The 27,898-nt window shown below is 39.3% G+C and overlaps 1 protein-coding gene across 1 annotated transcript in view; it reads right to left on the bottom strand.

Moving 5' to 3' along the window:
* The window catches only part of med14 (mediator complex subunit 14), a 108,615-nt gene that overhangs the window by 72,308 nt on the left and 8,409 nt on the right, over nt 1-27,898 (bottom strand). The window contains exons 2-11 of the mRNA XM_048540547.2: nt 24,740-24,766; nt 19,546-19,651; nt 17,773-17,946; nt 16,644-16,773; nt 16,196-16,324; nt 11,815-11,922; nt 10,727-10,859; nt 6,214-6,364; nt 5,385-5,496; nt 4,817-4,942 (exon numbers count right to left, since the gene is read on the bottom strand). Coding sequence (XP_048396504.1) covers nt 4,817-4,942; nt 5,385-5,496; nt 6,214-6,364; nt 10,727-10,859; nt 11,815-11,922; nt 16,196-16,324; nt 16,644-16,773; nt 17,773-17,946; nt 19,546-19,651; nt 24,740-24,766 — 1,196 coding nt within the window. The remainder of the gene's footprint in view (nt 1-4,816; nt 4,943-5,384; nt 5,497-6,213; nt 6,365-10,726; nt 10,860-11,814; nt 11,923-16,195; nt 16,325-16,643; nt 16,774-17,772; nt 17,947-19,545; nt 19,652-24,739; nt 24,767-27,898) is intronic.

Raw genomic sequence — 27,898 nt, 5'->3', positions numbered from 1 at the left:
TGATCCTATCTGCCAACAACTTCTCATGTCTCCTCCTGGCTCTTCTGAGCTCTCTCTTCAGGTCTTTCCTGGCTACCTCGTAGCCCTCAAGCGCCCTGAGTCTTCACATCTCATCCTAACATAAGCCTTCTTCTTCCTCTTGACCAGAGATTCCACCTCCTTCATAAACCACGGCTCCCACGCTCTACAGCTTCCTCCCTGCCTAACAGGTACATACTTATCTAGGAGACACAGGAGCTTTTCCTTGAATAAGCTCCACATTTCTAATGTGCCTATCCCCTGCAGTTTCCTTCCCCATCCTATGCTCCCTAAATCTTGCCTAATCTCATCGTAATTGCCTTTCCCCCAGCTATAACTCTTGCCCAGTGGTATCCCTTTCCATCACTAAAGTAAACATAACAGAATTGTGATCGCTATCACCAAAGTGCTCACCTACTTCCAAATCTAACACCTGGCCAGGCTCACTACCCAGTACCAAATCTAATGTGGCTTCTCCCCTTGTTGGCCTCTCCACATACTGTGTCAGGAAGCCCTCCTGCACACACTGGACAAAAACTGACCCATCTATAGTTCTCGAACTATAGTGTTCCCAGTCAATATTTGGAAAGGTGAAGTCCCCCATGACAACTACCCTGTCTCTCTCACTCCTTTCGAGAATCATCTTTGCTATCCTTTCCTCGACATTTCTGGAACTATTGAGGCCTAGAGAAAACTCCCAACAGGGTGACCTCTCCTTTCCTGTTTCTAACCTCAGCCCATACTACCTCAGTTGACGAGTCCCCAAACATCCTTTCTGCAACTATAATACTGTCCTTGACCAACAATGCCACACTATCCCACCTTTCACCATCTTCTCTGTTCTTACTGAAACATCTAAATCCCAGAACCTGCAACAACCATTCCTGTCCCTGCTCCATCCATGTCTCCGAAATGGCCACAACATCAAAGTCCCAGGTACTAACCCATGCTGCAAGTTCACCCACCTTATTCCGAACGCTCCTGGCATTGAAGTAGACACACTTCAAACCAACTTCTTGCTTGCCGGTGCCATCTTGCATCCCTGAAACTTTATTTTGGACCACCCTACTTTCAACATTTTCTATACTCGAACTACAATTTTGGTTCCCATCCCCCTGCTGAATTAGTTTAAACCCACCCGAATAGCCTTCGCAAATTTCCCCCCCCAGGATATCGGTACCCCTCTGGTTCAGGCGAAGACCATCTTTTTTGTAGAGGTCCCACCTACCCCAGAAAAAGCCCCAATTATCCAAGAATCCAAAACCCTCCCTCCTGCACCATCCCTGTAGCCACGTGTTCAACTCCTCTCTCTCCCTATTCCTCACCTCACTAGCACGTGGCACGGGCAACGAACCAAAGACAACAACTCGGTTCGTCCTAGCTCTCAGCTTCCACCCTAGCTCCCTGAATTTCTGCCTTAAATCCCCGTCTCTCTTCCTACCTATGTCGTTGGTGCCAATGTGGACTATGACTTGGGGCTGCTCCCCCTCTCCCCCTTAAGGATCCCAAAAACATGATCAGAGACATCACGCACCCTGGCACCTGGGAGGCAACACACCAACCGTGAGGCTCTCTCGTCCCCACAAAACCTCCTGTCCCCCTAAACTATGGAGTCCCCAATGACTACTGTTCTGCTCCTCTTCCCCCTTCCCTTCCGAGCAGCAGGGACAGACTCTGTGCCAGAGACCTGTGCCCCACTGCTTTCCCCTGGTAAGTCGTACCCCCAGCAGTATCCAAAACAGTATACTTATTGTTGAGGGGAATGGCCACAGGGGATCCCTGCACTGCCTGCCGTTCCCTTTCTGTCCCCTGACTGTAACCCATGTGCCTTCTTCTCGTACCTGAGGAGTGACTACCTCCCTGTAACTCCTCTCAATAACCCCCTCTGCCTCCCGAATGATCCGAAGTTCATCCAGCTCCAGTTCCCTGACATGGTTTTCAAGGAGCTGGACTTGGGTGCACTTCCCGCAGATGTAGTCAGCAGGGACACTAGTGGTGACCCTTACCTCCCACATTATGCAGGAGGAACATTCAACTGCCCTGACCTCCATTCCCATTATTCTAAATTCCCAAGACTGTTAAAAAATGAAGAATAAAAAAATAAACTTGTTACTTTACCAATCAGGCACACAGAACCTATTTTTTGGTTAGAGGAGGAGGATGGGTGGGAGACACTACCCAAGTAGTGTTTCGGGTAACGCAACCACACAAATATATTACCTCACTTACTCACCAGTCCCTTGTCCGCTCCTGCTCAGCGTACCTCCGCCTATTCACGAGGTAAGCTTTTTGTAGATTCAAAAACAGTCACTCATCGGTTTCCCGACAGGCCCCTGCTTAAAGCCTGGAGCATGTGCTTCATTCATACAAATGTAGGTTCTTAATGGCATTCACTTTCAGTATAAACCGGTTTCATCCTAAGTGCAAATTTGATCGAAGTTGTAGCCTTCTTCGTCAATTAATTTTTTTTACTATGGAAAGAAATCCCATCGTACGACCCTTGTCTGCGCCGGCAGTTTTGCACATAACTTTTCGTTATGAAGAGCATAGTAATTCCTAAAACCAGTATATCAGCCACTTCTATCACTAAAGGCAGGCACATCGGCAGGAGGTTTGGCCTGTTTTGTTAGATCCTCATAAATTGTTAAGACTTTCTCTTTTATGGTGAGAAGCATAGTCCCAGATCACTTCTTCGTTTGCCCTTCCACTTAGAAGCTGCACCATCTCCTCACGTCCCTTTGTCCATAACCTCCCAGATTTGCTAGCACGCAGACTTGTTCCAGCAATACAAATTGGTTTAATCTCTTCTGCACTGTCTCTAATAGAGCATAAGGTAGGCTCCTCCATTCCTTTGCTTGAGCAATATCACACGTTCTCTCATTACGCTCAAAACATTTTATCACATCTAGCTTCTCCTCCAGAGTTACAGCCTTTCTTTTATGTACACCACCAGCAATTTTATCACCAGGACACTTCTTGTTATCGTTCATACCTCTTTATAAGATGGAGTCGGCCATCTGGCCCTTCGAGCCTGCCTGCCATTTAATAAGATTGTAGCTGATTTTTGAGACGCAGCTCCACTTACCCGCCCACTCACCATAACCTTAATTCCTTTACTGTTCAAAAATTTATCTAGCCTTGCTCTAAAGACAGTGAGGTAGCTTCAACCACTTCACTGGGCAAGGACTTCTACAGATTCACAACCTTTTGGGTGAAGAAGTTCTTCCTGACCTCAGCCCTACATCTACTTCCCCTTATTTTGAGGTGATGCCCTCTAGTGTTAGTTTCACCGACTAGTGGAAACAACCTCCCTGCCTCCACTTTATCTATTCCCTTCATAATCTTATATGTTTCTATATGATCTCCCCTCATTTTTCTGAATTCCAATGAGCAAAAGCCAAGCCTACTCAGTCTCTCCTCATAATCCAACCCTCTCAACTCTGGAATCAACTGAGTGAATCTCCTCTGCACCCCTTCCAGTGCTAGTATATCTCTTCTCAGGTGAGGAGACCAAAACCACATACAGTACTCCAGGTGTGGCCTCACCAGGACCCTATACGGCTGCAGCATAGCCTCCCTGTTTTTAAACTCCATCCCTCGAGCAATGGCAGAACAAAATTCCATTTGCCTTTTTAATCACCTGCTGCACCTGCAATCCCACCTTCAGCGATTCATGCACAAGGACACACAAGTGCTGCAATTTTTTAAACATTTAAAACACTCCATTTTGCTGTTATTCCTACCAAAATGGATTCTCTCACGCTTATCAACATTGTACTCCATCTGCCAGACCTTTGGCCACTCACTTAATACGATCTATATCCCTCTGCAGACTTTGTCTTCTGCACACTTTGCTCTACCACTCACCTTAGTGTCATCTGCCAATTTTGACACACCACACTTAGTCCCCAGCTCCAAATCATCGCATTTTGTGGGTAACATGGCAGAGTTGTACAGTAACTGCTCACAGAAAGCATGAGGATACTTGATGCCAGAGTGGGGACTCTTCCCGCACATGCTCAGGACAAAGCCCATGAGCCAATTGTGTGATGTCAACATTTGAATCATTTAATAGGCAACACAAAGTTTGCATTTTACAAATACCATTCCCCTATTCATCAATTGCCTATAGTAAATTCGCATTGCGAGAACATGCGTTATAGGAGAAACCTCATATCCCAAAAAGCATATTTGTTGTAAACCATAAAAGGTATTAATCTGTCAAATGCTAACCAGTTTGCCAGCTAACATGCATTTGAAAGTAGTTTTCCAATGTAGCACAGCCAATCTGACCAATGTGCCTTCACCGTTTCCTTTGTTTAAATTTAAGACTCTTGCAAAAGAAATGTAAAATTCCATCATATATTGTAGTCAATTTTTCCAAAGGTTCCTTTACTATGATACTATTAGTAGCTCTTTACATTTTGCAATACTAGATCTAAATTGGCCAATCTCCAATTGGTTCCTCAACAAACTGTTGTAGAAATCCTTCCTGTGTACACTCCAGCAATCTGTCCTCCACAGCAGAGGTAATTAGTTCATGCAAGCTGTGTTGGTGGCAGTGGAGTTCTCACCAAGCTGGCAGTCCTTGAAGGAGGCAGATGTGGAAAGTGGAGGGCTAAGATGGTCAGGATTGGGAGTGAGAGGTAAAGTGACCCCAACTGGACATACGGAGTTGGCAAGAGGACAAAATTGTACTCCATATTTCTCATACATCAAATCCTACCTGATTAAGAACACCTCAATCTTCAAATGAACTTGGTTTTGTTCACAGCATTTCACCGATCTCTGCACTTACCAACTCCATATAACATTGGATGGAACATTCCAGAATGAAGATCAACGAAAATGTGAAGACACTCAGAGCGACCACAAGGTTCTAAGATAGGAATAACCAATGTAGGCAAGGGTGTCTCTACAAAGGCTGTGACGGATAAAATAAAACATTAAACCTTGATTCAGAATATTTATTTTAATCTCTGTTTATTCGATGAAATCACAGAAGACTAGAAAAGTTATATTCATAGAAAATCACAAGACAATTAGATTACTTATCGTACATTCCTCCTTCACCCTCTCTGCTCACTCGAGTAATTCAGCCAATTCAGAACAAATTAAGCTTTAACTACAGCACACGTTTTTATTTTAGAATGCTGAACAAGACAATTTGTATTTCCTTATTCATGTAGCCACATTGGATGCAACACAAACTACTCATCTTAAAAGCTATGCATCAAATTGAACACAGCTAAGATTTGCAAGCGGTTATAGTAATGCAGAAAGTTTTTTAAAAATACCAATAAAAACAGTAATGCTGGTCAGGCAATAATTTGAGATTGAGAAAAAAATTAAATGGTTCAACATACAGTTATCATTGGCATTGTAGCTCTTGAGAATGGCTTTCAGCTCCTGCAGTTTCTGATGGGAACGTGCATGGACACTGTCAATCAAAAGCTTCTCTACAGATAAATGATCAACCTGAAAAGCAGGTAACATTGATTGACATTAAGGTTATGACTGTCTTCTTGTAACAATTTGCTCATCTAACAGTATTTAACATCAATAAAATTACAAATGATCTGAAGTAAATATTCATAGCACAAGTAAATGAGCATTTTATTTTTTGAAAACAGTCACATTGATAAGCTGCAGTTGAGAGATAAAGCATGCAGAATCATAATCTTGCAGCCATGACAACAATATTCAAAACTTCTCCGCACCACTTCCTTCCAAGGTACTAAAAACACACATAGTAAAAACAAGGTGATATAAACCTGAAAAACCTGGTTGCATTGCATTCATGAAGCAAGTTTTAGTACACTAAAATATATCTACATTAAATTTAAATGCAGGTTTACTTTAGTGATATTTTGGTTGCCATACTGAATAAGTTTGCATTAATTTACTACACAATGAAAATATACATTTATTATTCACTCACGGGATGTGGACTTCATTGGTTGTGCCAGCATTTATTGTCTATTCCTAGTTGCTCTCGAGGAGGTGGTATGAGCTGCCTTTTTGAAGTATAAAATACTCATATGCACTTATGGAACCAATGCAAACTGAAAGACATTGGTAATATATACAAAAGCACAGAAAACTCAGGCTAACAAACTATTGTTTTAACTATAAATTATGGCAGTAAACCCACAGGAATTCATTGATTTGTCAACAAGAATTTTTTTCTTTTACCTTCATAGCACGTTCAATTAATTTAGAATCACATGTTGGTAACGGTGGATCATGCGATATCTGTAAGGGTTTTGAACAGTCACTCTCATCGATTTTTATCAAAACTTTGTGAACGGAAGCACTGCCAGTTTTTCTCCCCAAGACCTGTTGGCTAGAAACAAAATAAAACCAATCAATTAGTAATCTAGAACAAAAATGAAACCAGAAAAGATTGGAAGTATTACTTTCAGATCTGACATCATCAGTGGAGAGAAAATATTTAGTGTTTCAGGTCTGTGACTGTTCATCATAAAAAGTATGAAACAATCACTGTGATGTAAATCATCTTATATAGTGGTTAAGACATGAAGATCCAAAAATTAGATGATTGATAACTAACTTCTGCAGCAAACATGCAAAAGTATGATTTCAATAAACTAAAATAATTTTATTCATTTAGTGTCTTTCATGGCCAGGGCACCCCAAAGTGAATCAGATATTTTTAAACTGTAGCTACCTTTATGAAGCAAACTTGAACAGCAATCTCCATAAAGCAATGAAATAAGTTCGTATTTTGAGGGGCAGGTTTTATCAAGGTAGGGTCAGAGCCTTGGATGCACATCTCATTGGAAATATGGCACTTCCAAAAATGAAACATCTGCTCAGTACTGTCCTGCAGCATTAGCTTAGGTCAGTGGTGACCAGTTTGGTAAGATGAAAGGAGAACAAGCTAGTTAATAATAGAAGCCACTGATGGAACCTCACATGGCCTAAAGAGGTGCACATTTTTGAATTTTAAAAGATACTAAGCAAAAACAACTTCATACTCAAAAGGTTGAGTTTACAATAATTATTATAAGCCCCTATAGATTTGCTCGGTTCAAAAATATTTTAAAGTGTTATGAGGTTGCATACATGCAGCTGTTATTACCCACCACGTTAGCAGTTAGCTTAACAAGGGTTTTCTTATTACTTCAGGTGATGCTTGCCTAAATAGGTATTTGATCCCAAGTCTTCAAACAATTCAACTCTCCTCAGCTCCAGCTTGCTATAGAACTGACATTACTGTGCTATTTATTGCTTAATAACTAAACTACTGGAGTGTTTTTTTTTAAAAACAGTACGAAGTGAGGATGTCAAGCACATAGTAAAAGTAGTAGAATTTGAAAGATAAAAGAAAAGATCTGCCTGACCTGGATGGCATTTATAGTTTCTGGTTCAGACAAAATTCTTTGGCTATCAAGTACAAAAGCAAAGTTGCTGAAAAAGCTCAGCAGGTCTGGCAGCATCTCTGGAGAAAAAAAAAAATCAGAGTTTACATTCTGGGACCGATGACTAAGGGTTTGATGAAGGGTCACCGGACCCGAAACATTTACTCTGATTTTATTCTCCACAGATGCTGCCAGACCAGCTGAGCTTTTTCAGCAACTTTGCTTTTGTTCCTAATTTACAGCATCCGCAGTTCTTGTAGTTTTTATTTGGTCATCATGAGTTGTTTGTGCTGATGTTTTAGCTTTGAAAAACATGAAACCAAGCAAGTTAAAATGACTGGGAGCCAAAGGTCTTTGCTTCAAAAGGTAGAGTACAGATTTTTATTTTAAAATGAACATAGACAATTTTTGTTTTGGCAAGAATCTGAAAATATGGGGACAAGTGCCCCATACTTTTAGTTGATTTAAAATTCACCATGTCACCATTATTATAACTAGCATTTCCAGGTCCTATTCAACTATTTATTTGGCTAGCTGCCAATATAATCCATATAGGATATATATAGGCCATACAGGATGCCCCATATTGGGCAGCATGGTGCTTCAGTAGATAGCACTCCTGCCTAACAGTGCCAGGGACCCGGGTTTGATTCCACCTTCGGGCGACTGTCTTTGGGAGTTGGCACATTCTCCTTGTGTCCGCGTGGGTTTCCTTCCACAGTGTGAAGATGTGCATACTAGGTGGATTGGCCACGCTAAATTGCCCGTAGTGTTCAGGGATGTGTAGATTAGGTGGATTATAGCAGGGTGGGTCTGGGTGCGATGTTTTGAGGATCGGTACGGACTGGTTGGGCCGAAGGGCCCGTTTCCACACTGTAGGGATTCTATGATAGGTTCAATGGGCTTAATGCTTTACTATAAAATTTAATAATGTAAGATTATCACTGTCCATAAAATAATTCAAAGCAACGTCAAAAAACCTCTCATTATGAAGTTGGCATCGTGCTGCAAGGCTGTGCAACTTTATTCCCAACACTATTGCAAGGTGTATCAGGACAGAATGGATTACAAGACGGAAAAATTGTCAAAGCAGGCATTCAACAATTGTCTGAGAAAAGCAAATAAACTGCAGATTTATTTTGAGATTAAAGTTGGTTTAGATGTCATTACAACATTACAGAATTATAAATGAAAATCTGATAATGATGAGGGTCCAGATGGACAGATCATTTCTCAAGGATAATTAGGGAAGACAACAAATGGTGGCCTTGCCAAGAGATGCTTGTATCCCACGAATAAATAAAAAGCAATGAGAAGTACAGAAAATAGTGAAAAACATTAGTAGAATACCAGCTTCTGTACCTACTGATTAACAAAGAAAGAGATTGAACTCAGGTTTTGCTAAGACATAGGCCTGCTCAGACACAGCTGGAATATCAATAGCAGTTCTAGGCATCATATGTGGAAAAGATACACATGCCTTGAAGAGACTGCCACATAGTTTCCTCAAATGACAGACGGAATCCAAGGGTTTATTCTGCGATTACACAAATTAGGGTTGTATTGCCTAGAATTTCGGAATTCAAGGATTTGTTTGATGAAACTTTTTTAGACAGTAAAGAAAACAGGTCAGGTTTGGGAAGTCTCGGCCTCTTAAGGAATGAAAATAGATAACAATTCCATATGCCAAGAATAACAGAAGCTTGGAACCCTCTTTTGCTAGTAGCAACTTCGACTACACCATTCATTTAACAGAAAAAGAAGATTGATGGATTTTCGGGATCCAAAGCCATGAAGGGATATGGAGCAAAAGCAGGAATGGACTTCAGCCACAGGTCAGGTACTGTGCGATGCAACAGGTTTACAGGAGTAGAAGCCTATTTCTGTTCATAAAAGATCAATTTTTCTCAATGTGAGTGAGAGACATGGTATTTTCATCATACGAAAAAAAAAGTAGCTTGAATACAGACAACTCTAAGTGAGGTTTCCTGAACTGTGCACTAGAAATTGGGGACATCTAACTCATTGATGTACAGGTAATATATTGTTTTTTATGAATGGTATTTTACTTCATTTCTTCCAATCCCCTTCTCCCCTGTTCTTAAGCAATGAGTTGTGGAAGCTAAAAATAAAATCCTCATTGTTTACAAAAGCACAGTCTGGAGGAGAAAAGATAGGGAGGTGAAATTAGGCTTCATTAGTAGCGCAATATGAGCTACGTAGCCAAATCAGCAACTCATTTTATATCATAGTTGACACACTGTACATAAAATCACAGAATCCCTACAGTGTGGAAAATGGCCATTCAGCCCATCAGGTCTGCAGCCATCCTCTGAACAGCATCCAACCCAAGCCTTGGCCCTCCATCCTACCCCCTGAGCCCCACATTTACCATGGCTAAATACCTAGCCTCCACATTCCTGGACACTAAAAGGAGAAATTTATCATGGCCAATCTAGCTAACACGCATATCTTTGAAAACACGTTTTAACATTTATGGACATGTTTTGGCACAACCTGCTAATTTTGCTAATTGCCCATCTTGTGTGCTGTTGAAGATCAATTTCAATCAAACTACTCCTTAAAAACAGCACTCATGGGGCTTCATTCCCAACAGCAAAAAGGAAAAAAATAGGAATCTTCAGCTTGAACTCGACACTCAAGTCTCAAGAGTGGAGTTTGGCCTCAGCCCATTGTTTCAGGTCAAAGTTCTTAATGCTGATAATATTTCTTAAACTTTAATTGCAGAAAGAGAAATTCCTGCATCAAGCCCATCTTACGTTTGATTAGTATACAGGTCCAAGTTCTAATGGTATCTTTTATGTAAGTGAAATCAAAGCAAGACATGAATATTGGAACAACTGGAAGCAAATTTCTTTCAAAATAAAAGTGAAAACGATTAAAGCATTGGTCATACTTTCGAACAATGAGCCGAAGTAGATCTCGTTACCTCTGGTCAACCTGTTCGTCTGCATAATGGGGCAATGTATTCTTCACTCAAGTACTACCCAATCTGTCTAAAGAATATTTGGATAAATACATTTTTGGAAAGTTAAGTTGCTAATATAATCAGAAGAAAGTCATATTCTTTTCGTAGCCATTTAACACTAGTTCAATAACTACTTCATATTGATCTTGTTATTTCAGGTTCTACGAATTATTTAAAATTATAATATTCTGTGACCAGAATAGGGAGCAGTATATCGACCTTAAAAAAAGTGCTTAATTATCATAATGTTTTCATGTTTACATCTCAGTTTTGCATTCCATCATCTCTGGGAAATCTTACACTGCAACATCTGTGATGGCTATAATTTACTCACTTCCAAACAACCAGAGTCAGGCACTTTCCAGGCTGATACCTCTCGACCTGAACAAGATCACCCCAACGTTCACGTATTAGCATTTGCGCTTGAGAGTGTAAAACTTCCAATTGCAGTGACAAACAGAACGAATCTGAGGTAATAGGTTAAGGAACACTTGCAAAGAAAACACTGTTAGTCAGAATAAAATAAATTGGTGCAAAGTCTCAATATTTCCATGTTAGCAATAAGAAAATGTGTGTATTTTGCATAAATATTAATTACACATATTTGCACATAATGATGATTAACTCCAGGAAACGCAGGATTTTAGAAAACAGAGCAAATCAAGATTGGGAACAAGGAGGATCATGAGCTAATAGTTGCAGATATTGATCTCATATTAAAGATATTTCTACACAACAGTAAATCCAAGTAAAGACCAAATTTTGAACGAAACAAAAATTTCAAAAAATACACTTTACAATTCAACTACGACTCAAGAGAACCTGAAAATGTCACTTGCCATTGGTGAATAAGTCAGGTGTCAATATGGTTATGTTCTCACTTGAGCGACAGAGCCAAAGATGGAAAAAATTCAACGGAGACAAAAAACATTGATCCTGTGAAAAGTATAGATGTAGTTGCCAAGGCTTTTGGGAAGGACATGATCAGTTTTCTTTTCATTCATACGTGGGATCTGTGTATCAGCAATGATGCCAGCATTTACTGACCACCCTAATTGCCCTGGAAAATTTGGGAAAGAACTGCCTTCTTGAAACACTGCATTTCTGTACAGTTAGGATGGAAGTTTGAGCAGTTTTTACTCAGCTACAATGAAAGATTAGTGATACAGTTCTAAGTCTGGACTGTCTGGGGGTTACTTCTGTTACAGAAGATTGCTCATGTCTTTTAAACAATTGTGGTCACTATAATTCAGCAGGATTTCTCATTACATATGGTGTAGTCACAATGCAAGTTAGGAAGTTTTTATTGTTGTCAAATTTGGACAAGCAAAATTTTCTTATTAAAAACAACTTTCTGAGAAGAATTTAACTGAAGTTCTCACTAAAAATTGCTAGTAGTGTATACTATTAAGAATTGGATACGTAAACAGTTGTACATGTCTTGCAGAGGTTTCACATCAGCAAAGAGTCTGGACTGTACCAGTCGGTGGATGAAATTGATCTGCATACTATGAACCAAAGCACGACCATCTGAAATAATAGTTTTAGACGCATTAGAAACTACTAAGCATAAACACTAAAGCTCAATCTGAAATTTTCCAAGTGACAAGAGATGCATACATAGAGGCATGCCAGAAATTCAAATTATGTGCTGTGCCTCACTGTGGTTAGTTCAATTCCCAACATGGTACATTCAATTTGGTAGTGGTAAAAATCCAGGTACCTTAAAAAGTTGATCAAGAGCAGCTATTGTATTGAGAGTTCTTACAGTGCAGGGGTAATGACCCTCCTTCTGAACCAGGAAATAAAGAGTCAAGTCCCATTTAGTTCAAAGGTGAATAATAACATCACTGAAAAAGTAAATTAGAAAACATCACAGCAGCATTGGAGGGCAGCTATTGTGGTCTGGTGTTGGTGTACGTGCCTCTGGACAAGGAAGCCTGGATTCAAGTTCCAACTCCTCATCTCTGATCAGGTTAATTGAAAAATAAGAACAATTTATGTATTGAGGGTTCTTGTGGCACAGTGTTCATGCACATAACTCTGGAGCCAGGAGATCTAAATTAAAGTCCCATCAGCTCCAGAAGTGTGAAATAACTTCACCGAACATTTTAATGAGAAAATAAGCACTGAATTAAGACTGTTGTGATGCAATGATAGTATTCCTGCTTCTCAAACAGAAGACTCAACTGTTGCCTCACATGAAAATTGTGGTGATGGAATTTCAAGTGCAGAGGATTTGAGATATTTCTTGTGGGAGAAATTCAGAAAAGAGGCTAAGGTGATGAGAAGATTGGTGAAGAGCACAGCCGCTGCTCCAATTCCAACTCGATGTCGGCACAGTGTTTTATTTCTTCAAGATAAGGAAGGAAATGCAAAATGTAAAAGGGGCTGAAAAGACAGAATATGTAACATAGATACTTGAGTTTTTGTGGGATAATGCCATTGTCACCAAAAAATGAGAGAGTTGGGTTGGGGTATAATCAGTTTAAAGCAGATGATAAAGAAAGAAATCTCTCAGCTTAGGTGGGTAGATATAGTCATCAACTACTGAAATGCTTCATTATGAGAAATTCCTCTACAGAATAACTCTTGAATTTTCCAGAAGAAGTATGTCTCGCAACGTGATAGTGGAAATCTGAAGTGACATTTTTCATATTTATGCACTTCTGTGTAAATACAATTATATTTTTAAGACTGTCAGAGTTAGAAGTGCAGGTTAAACAAACAACTGCAGAGCTGATTACCAACAGGTGAAGCTCAATGGAAGAACGGCTCTTGTGGTGTAGTGGCAGTATCCTTACCTCTGAGTCAGGTGGCCTGGATGCACGTTCCACCTGCTTCATCAGTGCGTCTTAACAGATCTGAACAGGTTGATTAAAATGTCGACTTTAGGGTTCTAATGGCACAGTGGGAGCATCCCTACCTTTGAGCCAGATTCCCCACAATCAACACTCACCTGCCCCAGGAGTGTGCAGCAACATATTCAAACAGATTGATTAGAAAATGTCTAAGAGATAAGGTTTCAGGGCTCTTGTGGCACAGTGACAGTGGCCCTACCTCTGGGTCACAAGTCGGGGTTCACATCCCACCTCCCCAGATATATGTGCCAGAACAGATTTGAACATGTTGATTAAAAATGTTTAAGCAATAAAGACTTTTATTGTTATTGTTGCATTGACCCAGTAAGCAGTGCTTGATAATTCCTGGTTTAAAAAATGCACTCATCTAGCCATACTGGTCTGTAAATGCCCAAACTCATTTGATGTCAGCGGCTGGTTAGTACTTGGATGGGAGACTGTCTGGTAATGCTAGATGCAGTAGGCTTTTGGGTGATTTTTGTAGTGGCTTTTCAGACAAAAAAAAGGCTCTTGAGGTGCAGACTCATGTTCCTATCTCTGGGCTGAGAAGGTAGAGTTCAAATCCCACCTGCCCCAGAAGATTGTCACAACGTGTCTGAACAGGTTAATTAGAAATATCAAGGGCTAGGTTCTGTGACAGTGCCTTGGGCACTTGCCATTTGTTATGTGGATTTTTGATTGATTTTGTGTTAGGTTTTCAAAATATGAAAAGGAACAGCTGGGTTCTTAAAGCCACCTGTTGTAACAGAAGTGTATCAAGTGGTGTGCCAGAGGGATCAATTGCCAGGGCCACAATTATTTCCAATGTACAATGATTTGGATGAAGACAATGAATGTTTGATCCTCACGTTTGCAGGTAACATAAAAATAGGTAGGAAAGCAAGTGGTGAGGATGACGCAGTCTGCAGAACAACGTAGACAGGTTTAGTGAGTGGGCAAAAACTTGGCAGATGGAATATAATCTGGGAAAATGTGAAGTCATACATTGGCAGAAAGAATAAAGGGGCTCAATATTATTTAAATTGAAAAAAACTGCAGAAAGTTTCAAAACAGAGAGATTTATATGTTTGCATCATGAATCATAAAAAGCTAGCATCCAATTTCAGCAGATTATAAAGGCAGGCAAATGGAATGTTGACCTTTATTTCAAAGGGAATGCAGTTTAAAAGCAGGGGGATTTTGCTAAAACTATACAAGGTACAAGTCAGACCACAGCTGGAATACTATGAATAGTTATGTGCCACTCTAAGGAAAGATACACTAGCACTACACAGTCCAGTGAAGGTTCACTTGACTGACATCAAGTATGGAGGAACAGTCTTATGAGAAGAGGTTGAGTAGGCTTGACCTGTGCTCAACGGAATTAGAAGAATGAGAGATAACCTTATTGAAACATGCAAGATTCTTAGGGGGCCTGACAAGATGGATGTGAAAAGGTTGTTTCGCCTTGCTGGAGAGTCAAGGATCAGACTGCATCATCTCAAAATAAGGAGTCATTCATTTAAGACAGCAATGAGGACTGTCTTCGTTCAAAGAGTAGTGAATCTGTAGATTCTTCACCAGAAAAGACAGTCGAAGCTGGGTTAAGTATATTCAAGGCTGGAATGTACAGGTGTTTATTCAGTGAGGGAATCTGGGGTTATGAGGAATAGTTCAGGATTATCAGGACAGCACAATCTCAGTGAACCATGACAAAGCAGGTTCAATGGGCTGAATGGCCAACCTTTGCATAGCCAACCCTTGCACCTCCATCTTGTGGTGTACCTAACACAGCCTGGAAGCCCAGATTCAAGTTCTATCTGTTCCAGAGGTGTGTGTTATAATACACACGAAGAGGTTGATTTTAAAATAAATGAATTTTTTAAAAAAGTTCTCCACCCCTTGCTTAATTAAATGTTTAGTTATTATGGCAGTAGGTAATTTTAAATAAAGGCTGAGTTATTAAAAAACAAAGCTGAATTCTTTCTCAAGGGCCTTCTGGTTTTGTACCTCTAGGCCAGAAGATCGGAGTTCAAATCCCACCTGGCACTGAGTTGTGTCATAACATGTCTGAGCAGGGTAAATTAACAAAAAGAAAAGGACTGGTTCTTCCCTAAACAGTGACAGGCACTAGAAAGGAAAGGCAGAAATTGATGAGCATTAAATTATAGATTTACAACAACATCCTTATATATCGGAGATAGGAGAACTGCAGGTGCTATATAGCTGTCTTTTCTTGCCTAATTCAACACATGAATATTGATCTGATAAACAAGTTCCCAGCTAATCAATGAAATATAATGTTTAACAGAAGACAGAAAGCCTTTACACTCATTGGGAATAGAAATCAATTGCCTACTCATTTATCTCAGTACATCTATATGGTATCAAATGAACATAAATCATATAAGTTTTCAGTCATTGGACTTAATGTTTAACTAATATGACTACAATTTGAAAATCAGTAGGGCATTCCTAGGAAAAAAAAAGTTAAAACACATAATTTTACAGATTATAATAAATATAAATAGTTAACCAGAAGCAGAATGATGGTTTACACAGGAAATATTGGAATTAGCAAGCAAGCCAGTACCAACCATGCAATACAGAGGGATAACTTTTGTTTGACAAATCCAAACAAAAGCGGGCTGCTGAATTGTAGTCTAGGATGCTTTCAAGCTGATATGCACAAACAAAGAATGTTTTGTAATGATTTCTCATGGTATTGTAGTGACTCGAGTATAAAATTCATTATTTCATGAGCTGTGGTATGTTGACTAGAATACAAGGTAAAAGTCTAAACTCATTGAAATGGAGAAGTGTAATTTTTTTTTAATAAGAAGGTGAAAGTCTCTTGGATTCATCAACAAGAAATGATAATGGCCCCGATCATATTTTAGTGTAAAGCTGTAAGTGACATTACTTTGAACGTAAATCTTTGATTCATGCTAGCCTCAAATTACCTCCTGTTTCCTTATCTTCAACTAGTATTTCCAGTTTGAGCAGCCGCCAGGGTATTTCAGGATCATCACCCATCACCGTAAGTGTGGCTTCAAATTCACCTTCAACACGGAATTTCACACGTCCATTGGCTTTATACAAAGTACAAATATTTAATAAGTTCAGAATTTGAAAATTTAGAAGAACACTTCCTAATGCAAATCTAAAAACCACTTGAAGTGAACGCTCATTATTGGGTTATAAATAGAAATTTTCTTAAACCTAAAGTAATTCCAAGCGAGACAATAACAAAGGCGGTATTACATTTTTCAACAGGAGTTTCATTCGAAGAAAGTAAAGGTTAAAAAAAATTGAGGATTTAAACATTGATTGCTATGGGTTCTCGCAATAATGGGTCTTATATGAAACTTAAATGAACTTAACTGAAACCAAGCTGTATAGAATTCTTACCAACAGTAAGATTTGCCAACTGTGGAGGAAGGTCTGTTGTCACCAGTCGATGTCTCAGAATCTGATTAAGTTGATGAAGTGTGGATTGTTTCTCACTTTTTGTAATTGGATTTGGAGGAATGATTTTATCCTGTTGACAATTTGAGCAATACAAATTTCAGAACTATTCATTATAATTTATTTGGAAGCCATTGAGCTTTGTATTGAAGCATCAATTGTAAACCCAAGGAATCAGGTTGCTGTTATGCAAGTTTAATGCTCACTATTATTACAATTGCAAACTTAGTTTAATTAAAATGCTGTTTCTCTCCATGTTAAAAAAAGGAATTAATTCAGCCAAAATATACATTACTCACTAACTTTGTTTCATAGCTGAGTCCTGCATAAGGTTTTATTTTTATTTACTTAAGTAGTAATATGATCACTTTATTGTTCAGTGTCTTTTACTTCAGCCCACTCCACTATACTAATCTCAAACGCTCTTCGTTTTTAAATATTCATGTATTTCTTTGTTAAAATCTACCTTCACTTTTGTTTCTGGTAGGGCATTTCACGTACAAAAAAAAAGTGGAAAAAAATTCCTAATGTCACCTGTCATTATTTTAATGAGAACTTGAACTTATGTCCTCCATTACACACTCATTTATCATTGGAAACAACTTCTCCCTTTTTAAATCAACCAAATTCTTCATTATTTTGAAGTTAGGTCAAAATGTGCAACCTAAATAACAATATGCTTGACTGATGTAACCTACCAACATCTTAAAAAAAGTGGAGTTTGTTAATTCATAGAAAATCAAGAGTATAACACAAACAAATCATAACTAGAGATAATAGGAACTGCAGATGCTGGACAATCCAAGATAACAAACTGTGGGGCTGGATGAACACAGCAGGCCAAGCAGCAGCTTAGGAGCACAAAGTTGACGTCTCGGGCCTAGACCCTTCATCAGAAAACTTTGCTGATGAACGGTCTAGGCCTGAGACGTCAACTTTTGTTCTCCTAAGATGCTGCTCGGCCTGCTGTGTTCATCCAGCTCCACACTTTGTTATCTCAAATCATAACTAGAACTCTCCTTTAATAAATAGATCACAATCCTAGTCTCATGAGCCTAGGCCAGTAGCTCACCCGAATACAAGTGGGCAGGCGAGGGTACGACCCTGTTGTAAGAACATCAATAGCAAAAGGAATTGCAAAACTTGGCAGGCGTGCATGAACCAAAGCATCTCTTGCTAATGAAGCCATTCGATCAGCAGTGTCCACAAAGATGAATGCCTGCTGATCCAAGAAATTTGAAATCATCTGCATGCAAAAACAAAAGAAGAATTAATAATGATGCGCAGCACAGTGCAATGAAATTGCACAATGACACTGCAAAACGAACAAACATGAAATAAGGAGCTGCTCTCAAGATTTGTGCCTTTCAATCCGCTGACAGCTAAAGTCACTCAGAAGCACAATTAATCTAAACTAAGAGATTTAAAATACATGGAATCGGAGTTCTTTAGTCATCAAGATGAGTTTTGCCCAAAATGGAGAAATGATGGGTAAAAGTCAGCACGATAATAACAGTGATCATATTTCAAAAGTGTTTAATTGGCTTTGGGATGAGGAGGTTGGAAACGACGCTATACAAAGGTAAAGCTGCGGACAAATGATTGGCATTCCCGTGTACACCCTTCAGAAGTGCTATTGCTTCAAATCACGTGATCAGTGTTATTTAGAACATAGAAAAATACAGCACAGTTACAGGCCCTTTGGCCCACGATGTTGTGCCGTGGAATATTCCTAATCCAAAAATAAAATAACCTAACCTACATTCCCCTCAATTCCCCCTGTCCACGTGCATGTCCAGCATTCGCTTAAATGTCACTAATGACTCCGCTTCCACGACTACCACTGGTAAACTATTCCATGCGCTCACAACTCTCTGGGTGAAGAACCTCCCTCTGACGTCTCCTCTATACCTTCCTCCTAACACCTTAAAACTATGACCCCTCTGGCAGTCAATCCTGGTATCCAACAACTGCAAAGGAAGGCCTTACAATGTGTTTATCATCAATTGTTCAGTTAGCAGCCAATAACTAACCCCTTGGGAGCAAGGGAGAAAAGAAAACAAGTTTCTCATGAGTTTGAGGGGTCTCCACATTGGTATACTTGGTGTTGAGGTTTGAGGCAAGTCAACCCATGACATCAGACTCAATACCTTAACCAGCAGTAAAGTGACACCAAGACACTTTAGGTAACTGGCCAGGCATATGGCCTCACTACTGAGTCTATGTGTGTTTTTGAACATGGATTCTGTCTAAACAGCCTGCAGGATTGGCACGCCAATTCCCTTCAAGTTCATGTGGTGTTTCAGCAGAAAGCCTATGAAAGTTCTGTACTGGCAAATTCAGTTGGTTCCATTTAGCATGTGTATGCAAAATTAGAGGTTATAGAGTTATACAGCAGAGAAACAGACCCTTCGGTCCAACTCCATGTCAACCAGATATCCTAAACTGATCGAGGCCCTTTTGCCAATATTTGGCCTATATCCCTCTAAACCCCTCCTATTGATTTACCAATACAGGTGCCTTTTAAATGTCGAAATTTTACCAGCCTCTGCCAATTCCTCTGGCAGTTCATTCTATACACACACCACCCGCTGTGAAAATGTTACCTCTTACCTTAAGTCTGGGTGTTAAATTAAGTTCCTGTTTAGGGATAATATGTTCTTACTATCACTCATACAAAATCTCAATGAAATGTAGAAATTCGAGCAGCTATACTTTGAGATGATTAAGTGACACCCAGTGAATGTGATGGATACTACCAGACTAAAAAGTTTAAAAATCTGTTACTTTTGCATCAAGGTAAACATCCACCTACTAGTAAATACATGAATACTTCCACTCTTACCGCACACTTTTCCACCTTTCCAGCATTACTTGCCCATTTTACCAACGCAAGCAGACGAACAAACAGTTGACGTGTTCGGCTGGCAAACTGAACAATCTCAATTTTTCTGTGGAAAGAAGTCAAAATGCTTGTAAGCGTTGCAAATTTCATCACTTTCAAAAACTGAAGAATATTCTTCAAAAAAATGCACATGAACAGCTTTAGTACTCTGGATTTTTACACAAACTATTTATTATTTTACAAGTGGTCAGCTGCAATAGAGCAGCAGATACATAGACAATTCACTGAGCTGTGTAATAATAATGGGGTAACTTGCCCAACATTAACTGCAACAGTCCTAGTGTAAAGGGAGAATTAATCTTCACTTGGGGAGGCAAGGTTTGATCAGAGACAGTCAGCATTGCATTATCAAAGGGGAGCTCATGCCTGACAAATGTGATTAATTATTGTGATGCCAGTGATCAGGTATGTAGATGAGAACAGTGCAGGTTATGCAGCTTATATGGTTTGGAGAGAGAGCCTTTGGCAAGGTCCCACATGGCAAACTGATACAAAGTTAAAAGCCCTCAAGATCCAGGGTAACTTGACAAGTTGACTCAAAAATTGGCTTAGTGGTGGGAGACAGAGGGCAGTAGCTGATGGCTGTTTGTGTGACTGGTAACAGGTGTTTGGTGGCATACCACAGGAATCAGTGCTGGGTCCCTTACTGCTTGCAATAAACAATACAGATGAAAATATTGGGGGCTGATAAGTTAGTTTGTGTATGACATAACAATTGAGCAAATGTTGAAGCATGAGAAAGAAGGCCGTAGATTACGGAAGGATATATACAGGTTGGTGAGATGTGCCAATCAGTGGAAAACGGAATTGAATCCTCTTAGTTGCGAGGTGCTACACTTTGGAAGAAGTAACAAGACAAGGGAGTAGTCAATTAATGGCAGGATACAAGGAAGTTTGGAGGAACAGAGCAGTCTTGGACTGTTTGTCCACAAATCCCTGAAGGCAGCAGGCTGGTTAACAGGGTGTTAAGGTAGCATATAGAATACTTGCCTTAATAATCTATGCCACAATTGAGAAGAGCAGGGAGATTATGTTGGAGCTGTACTCAACTTCATTTAGGCAACTGTTGGAATACTATGTGCCGTTCTTGATGGCACACTATACGACTCATATCACTGCACTGAAAGGGGCGCAAAGGAGATTCATCAGGATGTTGCCTAGTTTGGAGCAGTATAGCTAAGAGAGGCTGAATAGAATCAGGTTGCTTTGTTTAGAGCAGAGAAGGGTGAAGCAAGGACCTGACAGAGGCACACAAAATTGAGGGGGGTACGGATAGGGTGGACACACTGCAGCTGTTCCCCCTTTGAAAGGTTCATCATGAGGCAGCATAATTTTAAAAGGTGATGGGAAGGAGATTTAGATTTGAGGGATTTAAGGAAAAAACTGTGTCACCTAGAAGATGCTGGGAATTTGAAATGCATTACCTGGGTGGGTAGTAGAGGCCAGAAACTTCACAACCTTTAAAAAATATTTGAATCAACACTTGAAATGTCATAACATTCAAGACTATAGGCCAAGGGCTGGAAATCAGTCAAAAGGCGATGGTTTTGTCACGTCACTGCAGACTTGATGGACAAAACAGCCTCCTCTGCACTGTACAACTCTGACTTAAAATACATGAAATTCCACCTTTATTAAAGTCGGTGGAATAACTTGCCTTGCAGAAAGCAGTGCTGTCAAAATGCAAATCAATAGTAACCCTGGTAATTACTTCAATTGTGATGAGCTATGCAGCGAATACTCCGTGCCTTTCTGCATAAACATACATGATCAGCATTTTGTCATTCCATAATAACAGTGATAATTCCAAAGCAGTCAAACACTTTACCAGTCTTTCGCTAACTAATTCATTTGTAACTCTGACCCAGTAAGTTATTTGAGTGTAAATATTTCACACAAATAAATGACAGATAATTGTACAGTGGTCAAAAACTTAAGTTTGTGAAGTCGCAAATCAACTTTGCAAATTTCGTATCCCACCATGGTGAATTGTGAAGTGAAATTCAATAACGATAATCAGTTGTAAGCTAGCATCTGGAAATTGATGAATGGAGAAAGCAACTGTCGCACAAATTTTGTCAGTGTCTGGTTTTCACCTACTTCAAGTCCCATGCCACAATGCTAACTAGAAACCTTCACAGTAACAGAGCACAGCTTACAAGCAGGCTCCAAATTATGAGGGCAATTAAAAAGAAAACTTACACTATTTGGAGAATCTTACTTAGAAAAGGATCAAATACATGAATTTTGCAGAAAGAAATGAAGATAATGATCAGTCAGTGACAAGGGGTTACCAAGAAGTGCATATAGCTGGAAGACAAAGACTATCAGCTGTTCTGGGTCATTTCAGCAATTAAATCAATCCACGTGGGGAGTTAAAATATAGAGGGTTGGGGACCTAATTCAAATAAACTTCAAAGTGCCATGACAAACAGTTAGAGTTACTCCAGCAAGGAGTGCTTTCAGAACATGCTACATTTGAGGTGCGACTTAATTATTTGGTGACAAGTAGAAAGCAAGGTTGCAGCACTGAGATATTTAGCATCGGTAATTTAGCTAATACCATAATGCTGTAGGACAATACTTGTTATTTGTTCCAAAACAAAGTTAGTTTCTAAGAGATCCAGTGGTTCAGGTACATAGTTCCTTGAAAGTGGAGGCACAGATAGATAGGGTGAAGAACAAGACTTGGCATGCTTGCTTTCATCACTCAGAGGATTGGGTATGGGAGTTGGACAATCTTGTTGCAGCTGCGTGCAGTTCTGGTTGGCCTACCCAAGAAAGGATATTATTAAACTAGAAAGAGCGCAGAAAAGATTTGCGAAGATGCTACCAGGAGTGGAAGGTGTGAGTTATAATGAGAGGTTGGGTAGGGTGGGACGTTTTCCCCTGGAGTGGAGCAGACAGAGGGATGATCTTATAGAGGTCAAGAAAATCATGAGTGATAGATACCACCAGCTTTTCCCCATGGCAGAGAAGTCTAAAACTAGAAGGCATAGGTTTAAGGTGAGAGGGAAGAGATACAAAAGGGTCCCGGGGTGGGGGGGGGGGGGGGAATCTTTTTTCACACAGAGGGTGGAGAGTGTCTGGGACAGGATGCCAGGATAGTGGTGGAAGAGAATACAATTTTGTCATTTCAGAAACATTTAGACAGGTACATGGATAGGATAGGTGTGGAGGGATATGGTAGATAGAATTAGATTACTTGTGAAAACTGGGCAGCATGGACAAGTTGGGCTGAACACTTGTTTCCATGCTGTAGACCTCCATGAACTCTTCTTCAGTTTACTGCATGAGCCTGTGGAGGTTTCATCATGTTATTCACAAATTATTTCCCATTCTCTCCAACAGCTTTAGTTTCTGATGGGATGTGGGTCTATGGATGGCCAGTGCTCTTCAATTCATCTCCCAAAAACTCACTTATTTGTTATGTTCAAACTTGGCCAGTAATTGTTGGCAAACAATTTGTACTAGGAGAAGAGAGAGAAAAATCACATTTGGTCAGTTCCTGTGCCTCCATACAGGTTATTGCAAGAAACGCATTAACAAGGGCAGGAATTTTCTAATGAAGCTTTTTGTTTAGATACTTGCATGGATTGTTGGCATTAGTGGTAAGGGCAGCATTGGTTGCTTAACCCTTATCACCCTTAAACTGAGCAGCTTGTTAAGCCATTTCGGAGGACAGTTAAGAGTTAACCACATTGCTCCAAGTCTGGAATCATGTGTAGTCCAAAACAAGTAAGGATAGCAGATTTTCTTCCCTAAGAAGGGGACATTAATGAACCAGTGGGGTTTTATGGCAATTGTCAATGGTTGTACAGTCAACATTAGATTAGCTTTTAAATTGCATATATGTAGAATATTAGCCCAACTCTGAATTACTAGTCCATGGCTTAACAACTATGCCAAAAAAATAGATAACCTCTCCCTGCTAACCCAGCTAAGAATAGAGATTCAGTGGAACCACAATTTAATATGGGAATATCCTGGCTTGAAATGGTTTCAGAGATAATGGGAACTGCAGATGCTGGAGATTCCAAGATAATAAAATGTGAGGCTGGATGAACACAGCAGGCCAAGCAGCATCTCAGGAGCACAAAAGCTGACGTTTCGGGCCTAGACCCTTCATCAGAGAGGGGGATGGGGGGGAGGGAACTGGAATAAATAGGGAGAGAGGGGGAGGCGGACCGAAGATGGAGAGTGAAGAAGATAGGTGGAGAGGGTGTAGGTGGGGAGGTAGGGAGGGGATAGGTCAGTCCAGGGAAGACGGACAGGTCAAGGAGGTGGGATGAGGTTAGTAGGTAGCTGGGGGTGCGGCTTGGGGTGGGAGGAAGGGATGGGTGAGAGGAAGAACCGGTTAGGGAGGCAGAGACAGGTTGAAATGGTTTCATTTGTTTTCAAGGAGGAGTTAGATACAGGGTATGGGGAGAGATCAGGAACAGGGTTAGAGTTGGATGATCAGCAAATTGTATTATTGCCATACTATTAATCCAGAAACCCAGGTAATGTTCTGAGAACCTGGGTTCAAATCTGACCATGGTAAATAATGGAATTTGAATTCAATAATAATCTGGAAATATGGGTGAAATGACAACAATGAAACTGTTGCCAATTGTCAGGAGAAAAACCCATTTGGTTCACAAATGTCCTTTAAAGAAGGAAATCTGCCATATTTACCTGGTCAGACATACATGTGACTTCAGACTCATAGGGATGGGCAACAAGTCTGCTCTAGCCAAAGTCACACACATCGATGAATGAATATTAAAAAAAAAAATCCAGTAGCAGAGCCAAATAGTCCACTACAGCACCTAGATGCTCAACCTTTATTAACAACTCATTAATTCTTTGTGGAGTTCGTGAGAAGTGTTTTGTTTTTGGTACAGCGGTCTGTAGTCCTGCATCTTAAACTAATTAAATGCAATGCTAATTCCAGATCATAAGAGCACTTTTGGGAAATAAATTAGTTCAATTCATAAAATAAAACTGACTATCAATTGGCAAAAAATGTTTAAACTAATGTCAACATCTTGAGATACCTTGCTATTGTCTCCATTTTTAAAAACATAGAAGGAGCTTTTTAAAAATTTAAACTAAATTCATGAAATAACTTGAATTGAAAATAGTCACTTACCGTTCCATGTCAGTCTTTCGAGGCAATCTAAAAAACAGAAGAAGATCAGTTACTTACCAATGCAAGTAAAAGCTTTTCAAATGGTTTACTCTCAGATGAAAACTATATATTTTAACTACAAAGTTTATACTTAACAGTTTCAAACCTCTTGCCATTCATTGTTCAAAACATCTCAGAGCTTTGTCATGGCAAAAAATGTGTTGCCATTAAAAACTTCAGACTGTTTAGGGTGATAACCAAAGACAATTGAGGATAAAGATTTGTGGAAGCTTTCCAAAGTGTTCTAGAAGGCAGGGTACAATAGTCAAATCTTTAGACAGGGCATACAAATGTCTGCGTCTTTTTTGGAATTTCTTCTGAGTCTAGAAAACTGTGAGCAACCATAGCTCGATTCAAAGACTCATTCATCATGACAAAATGCTACTTTTAAGCTAGTTATTCATGGAACTTCTGTGATGGAATACATTCTTATTTATAAATAACATGAAACAATATATTCAAGCCACCAGACAAGTTTAATTTGTTTTGAATTTTTATTTGACTAACATTTGTTAAAAAGGTGCTGTAACTGTAAGTACAACATTTTACAGGATAAAACAAATAGAGAGTTCTTATTTATTTTGTGTATATAGTCAGCTACGTCAATTGAAACACTGTTTCTTAATATTCTATTCCCTTTCTCAAATCGCAGAACAGTCATTTCAAAGTTAGCAGCTTAGAAATTACTGTTTCTCTTAATTATTTCAGTATCAATGCAGAGTACGGCAGATACTTTATGGTGTAAAGACTTCAACAAACGTATGGGGTCCTGTTCCAAAGGCTGTTGGCATTATTACCAGAATAAAGTAAGCAACTTTAAGCCAATAACATCACAAATGTATTCACAATATATTCAAGTTTAAAATACATTTTAAACAGAAATTCTTTAAACTAATATGTAGATGAATTGTAAGATATTGCAGACTGTTCCACTGCCACATCACCCTTTAACTTAATAATCATACATTCCTTGTTATGTCACAACCTTTTTTTTTCTAAGAGGAAATATTTTGGTATAAACGAATAATAGCCAATACATGGCTCTCTTGGATTTGCTGTTTTGTTGCCACAATGTATCGGTGACTAAGCAGGTGTTCTATAAAACACTGAAGGATCGTAAAGAAAATAGAGTGAAAAGCAAAGGTTCAACAAGGACTCTGAAGATTTACCTCAACCAATACAACTTATGGGGAAGAACAGCAACATCAGCAGGGTGAACAGGACAATCTTGCAGAAAAATAGTTACATGAGCCTTGTGTTAGACAGTTATAATATAATTAATCAGTTGTAAAGTCAAAATGCATCTATAAATGAAATAACTAGCTATTTTTTAATCAAATTGTTCAGACATGTTATACATGTCTGGCACAGGTATGACTTGAACCCAGGCCACCTGACCAATAGGTAGGGACGGTATGACTGCACAACAGCCCCACTTATTAAGTAACATACTCCATTTGTTACTAGCACCATCAGCTCAAAGTGAGCACTGCATCCTCAATATATTTCAATTCTAACCATACACTGAATCATTTGAGGCACTGCGTCAAAAGCAAGCAAGCAAAAATGATCCACAAGATTTTGTAGACATTGCATTTTTAATACTGCCTTTTTCAAAAGGTACAGTTAATGCAGCAATGTAATTTGATTGCTGGCATTTTCAAATGCACAGTAAAGCTACAATCATTTAACCTTAGGATTTATTACTTCAACAAATAACTTTAGGATGTATATTGGACAGATTTCTTTCAATTTAAGCTGTTGTCTCAATGGTTGGTGCTTCATAAGTAAAAAAAATCACAAAATACAGAATACAATGGAATAGCAATTTCCACAGGATACTTTACTGATAACATTCAGGTAAAATTGGAGTGTACATTGAAATTGCATGTTTCATGTAACAACATGCAATTTCAAAGTCAGGGTCCTGTGAAAATAGCATAAACAACAATACTGTTCAAGCACCATAAAACTTTACAGTAGGTCAGTTAGATGACATTTTACACTGAGAAGAGCTTTCCAGGCCTGGGTCAACGTAAAATATGTCAGTCATCCAAACAGGAACATAGAAAGTAATATGCTCGTATCACCAGAAGGTTGTTTCCAACCGACCAGTCTGCATAAATGGGTCTTTTTCAATTAGCAGGATACAAGAAGTGAAGTACTGAAGAAGCCTCAGTTTTTTACAATTTATATCAAAGACTTGGATTAGGGGAGTGAAGGCATGGTAGCTAAATTTGCAGAATATAAAGACAGATATGAAAATTTGTTGTGGAGAGGATGAACATTAACAGATAGGTTCAGCATCAGGCAAAATCTGGCAGATGGAATGCAAGTTAAGACCATGGACGGTCATTCAGTTTGGCAGGAAACCAAAAAAAAGTATTCTTGTGTACCAGACCAAACCCCCTCAAAATATATTAAGAAGGTAGTCTAGACCCTAACTTTTTCATATTTTAAAGGTAAGTATAAGACATTGTGTTTCAGACAGAATTTGATTGGTCAAACTACTCAACTCTATGCAAAAATACTTTATTTTTACAGTTTAAAATACAGAAAAACAAAAGAATTGGCTTAACTATAACTACTAAATAACTGCTCCAATATAGTAAAGTCCTATAAACACACTCTTGGCAAAGGCAAATACAGTAAAACAGTTTGTGTCTCATGCAATTCTAGCTGCAGGAACAGAACCCCAGCTTTTAGCTGTAGCCAAGAAAGGAATGACAGCTTCCACATCCAGCCTCAAGACCACAAAAAGCCAAACCTGAGAATCCTGGTTCTGTGGAAGCTTGACGCACCCATTTAGGCTGCTTCTGTTGTTCCAACTATTAAAGAAAATCCCAACTTCAAAAGCAGTTTACTCTATTGGCTTTGGGCAGATCACTCGTCACCTGTCTCAACTTTTCTTTAGAAAGAAAGGACAAAATACATCTATTAAAGCCATTGTTTGGTCATGTTATTCATTTTGGAAAACAACAGCAGAACTGAGATGCAAAGGGATTTAAAGCTCATAGAACACTATCATTTATGAAGCGAGGAATTGAGTTATCATGGTAAGCATGTTATGCTTCAGTTATACAGGACATTGGCAAGACCACATCTTGATCACATTTACTT

Source organism: Stegostoma tigrinum, chromosome 12 (assembly GCF_030684315.1).
Source record: "Stegostoma tigrinum isolate sSteTig4 chromosome 12, sSteTig4.hap1, whole genome shotgun sequence".
NCBI classification, from domain to species: Eukaryota; Metazoa; Chordata; class Chondrichthyes; order Orectolobiformes; family Stegostomatidae; genus Stegostoma; species Stegostoma tigrinum.
This window is presented reverse-complemented; position numbering and strand designations above follow the sequence as displayed.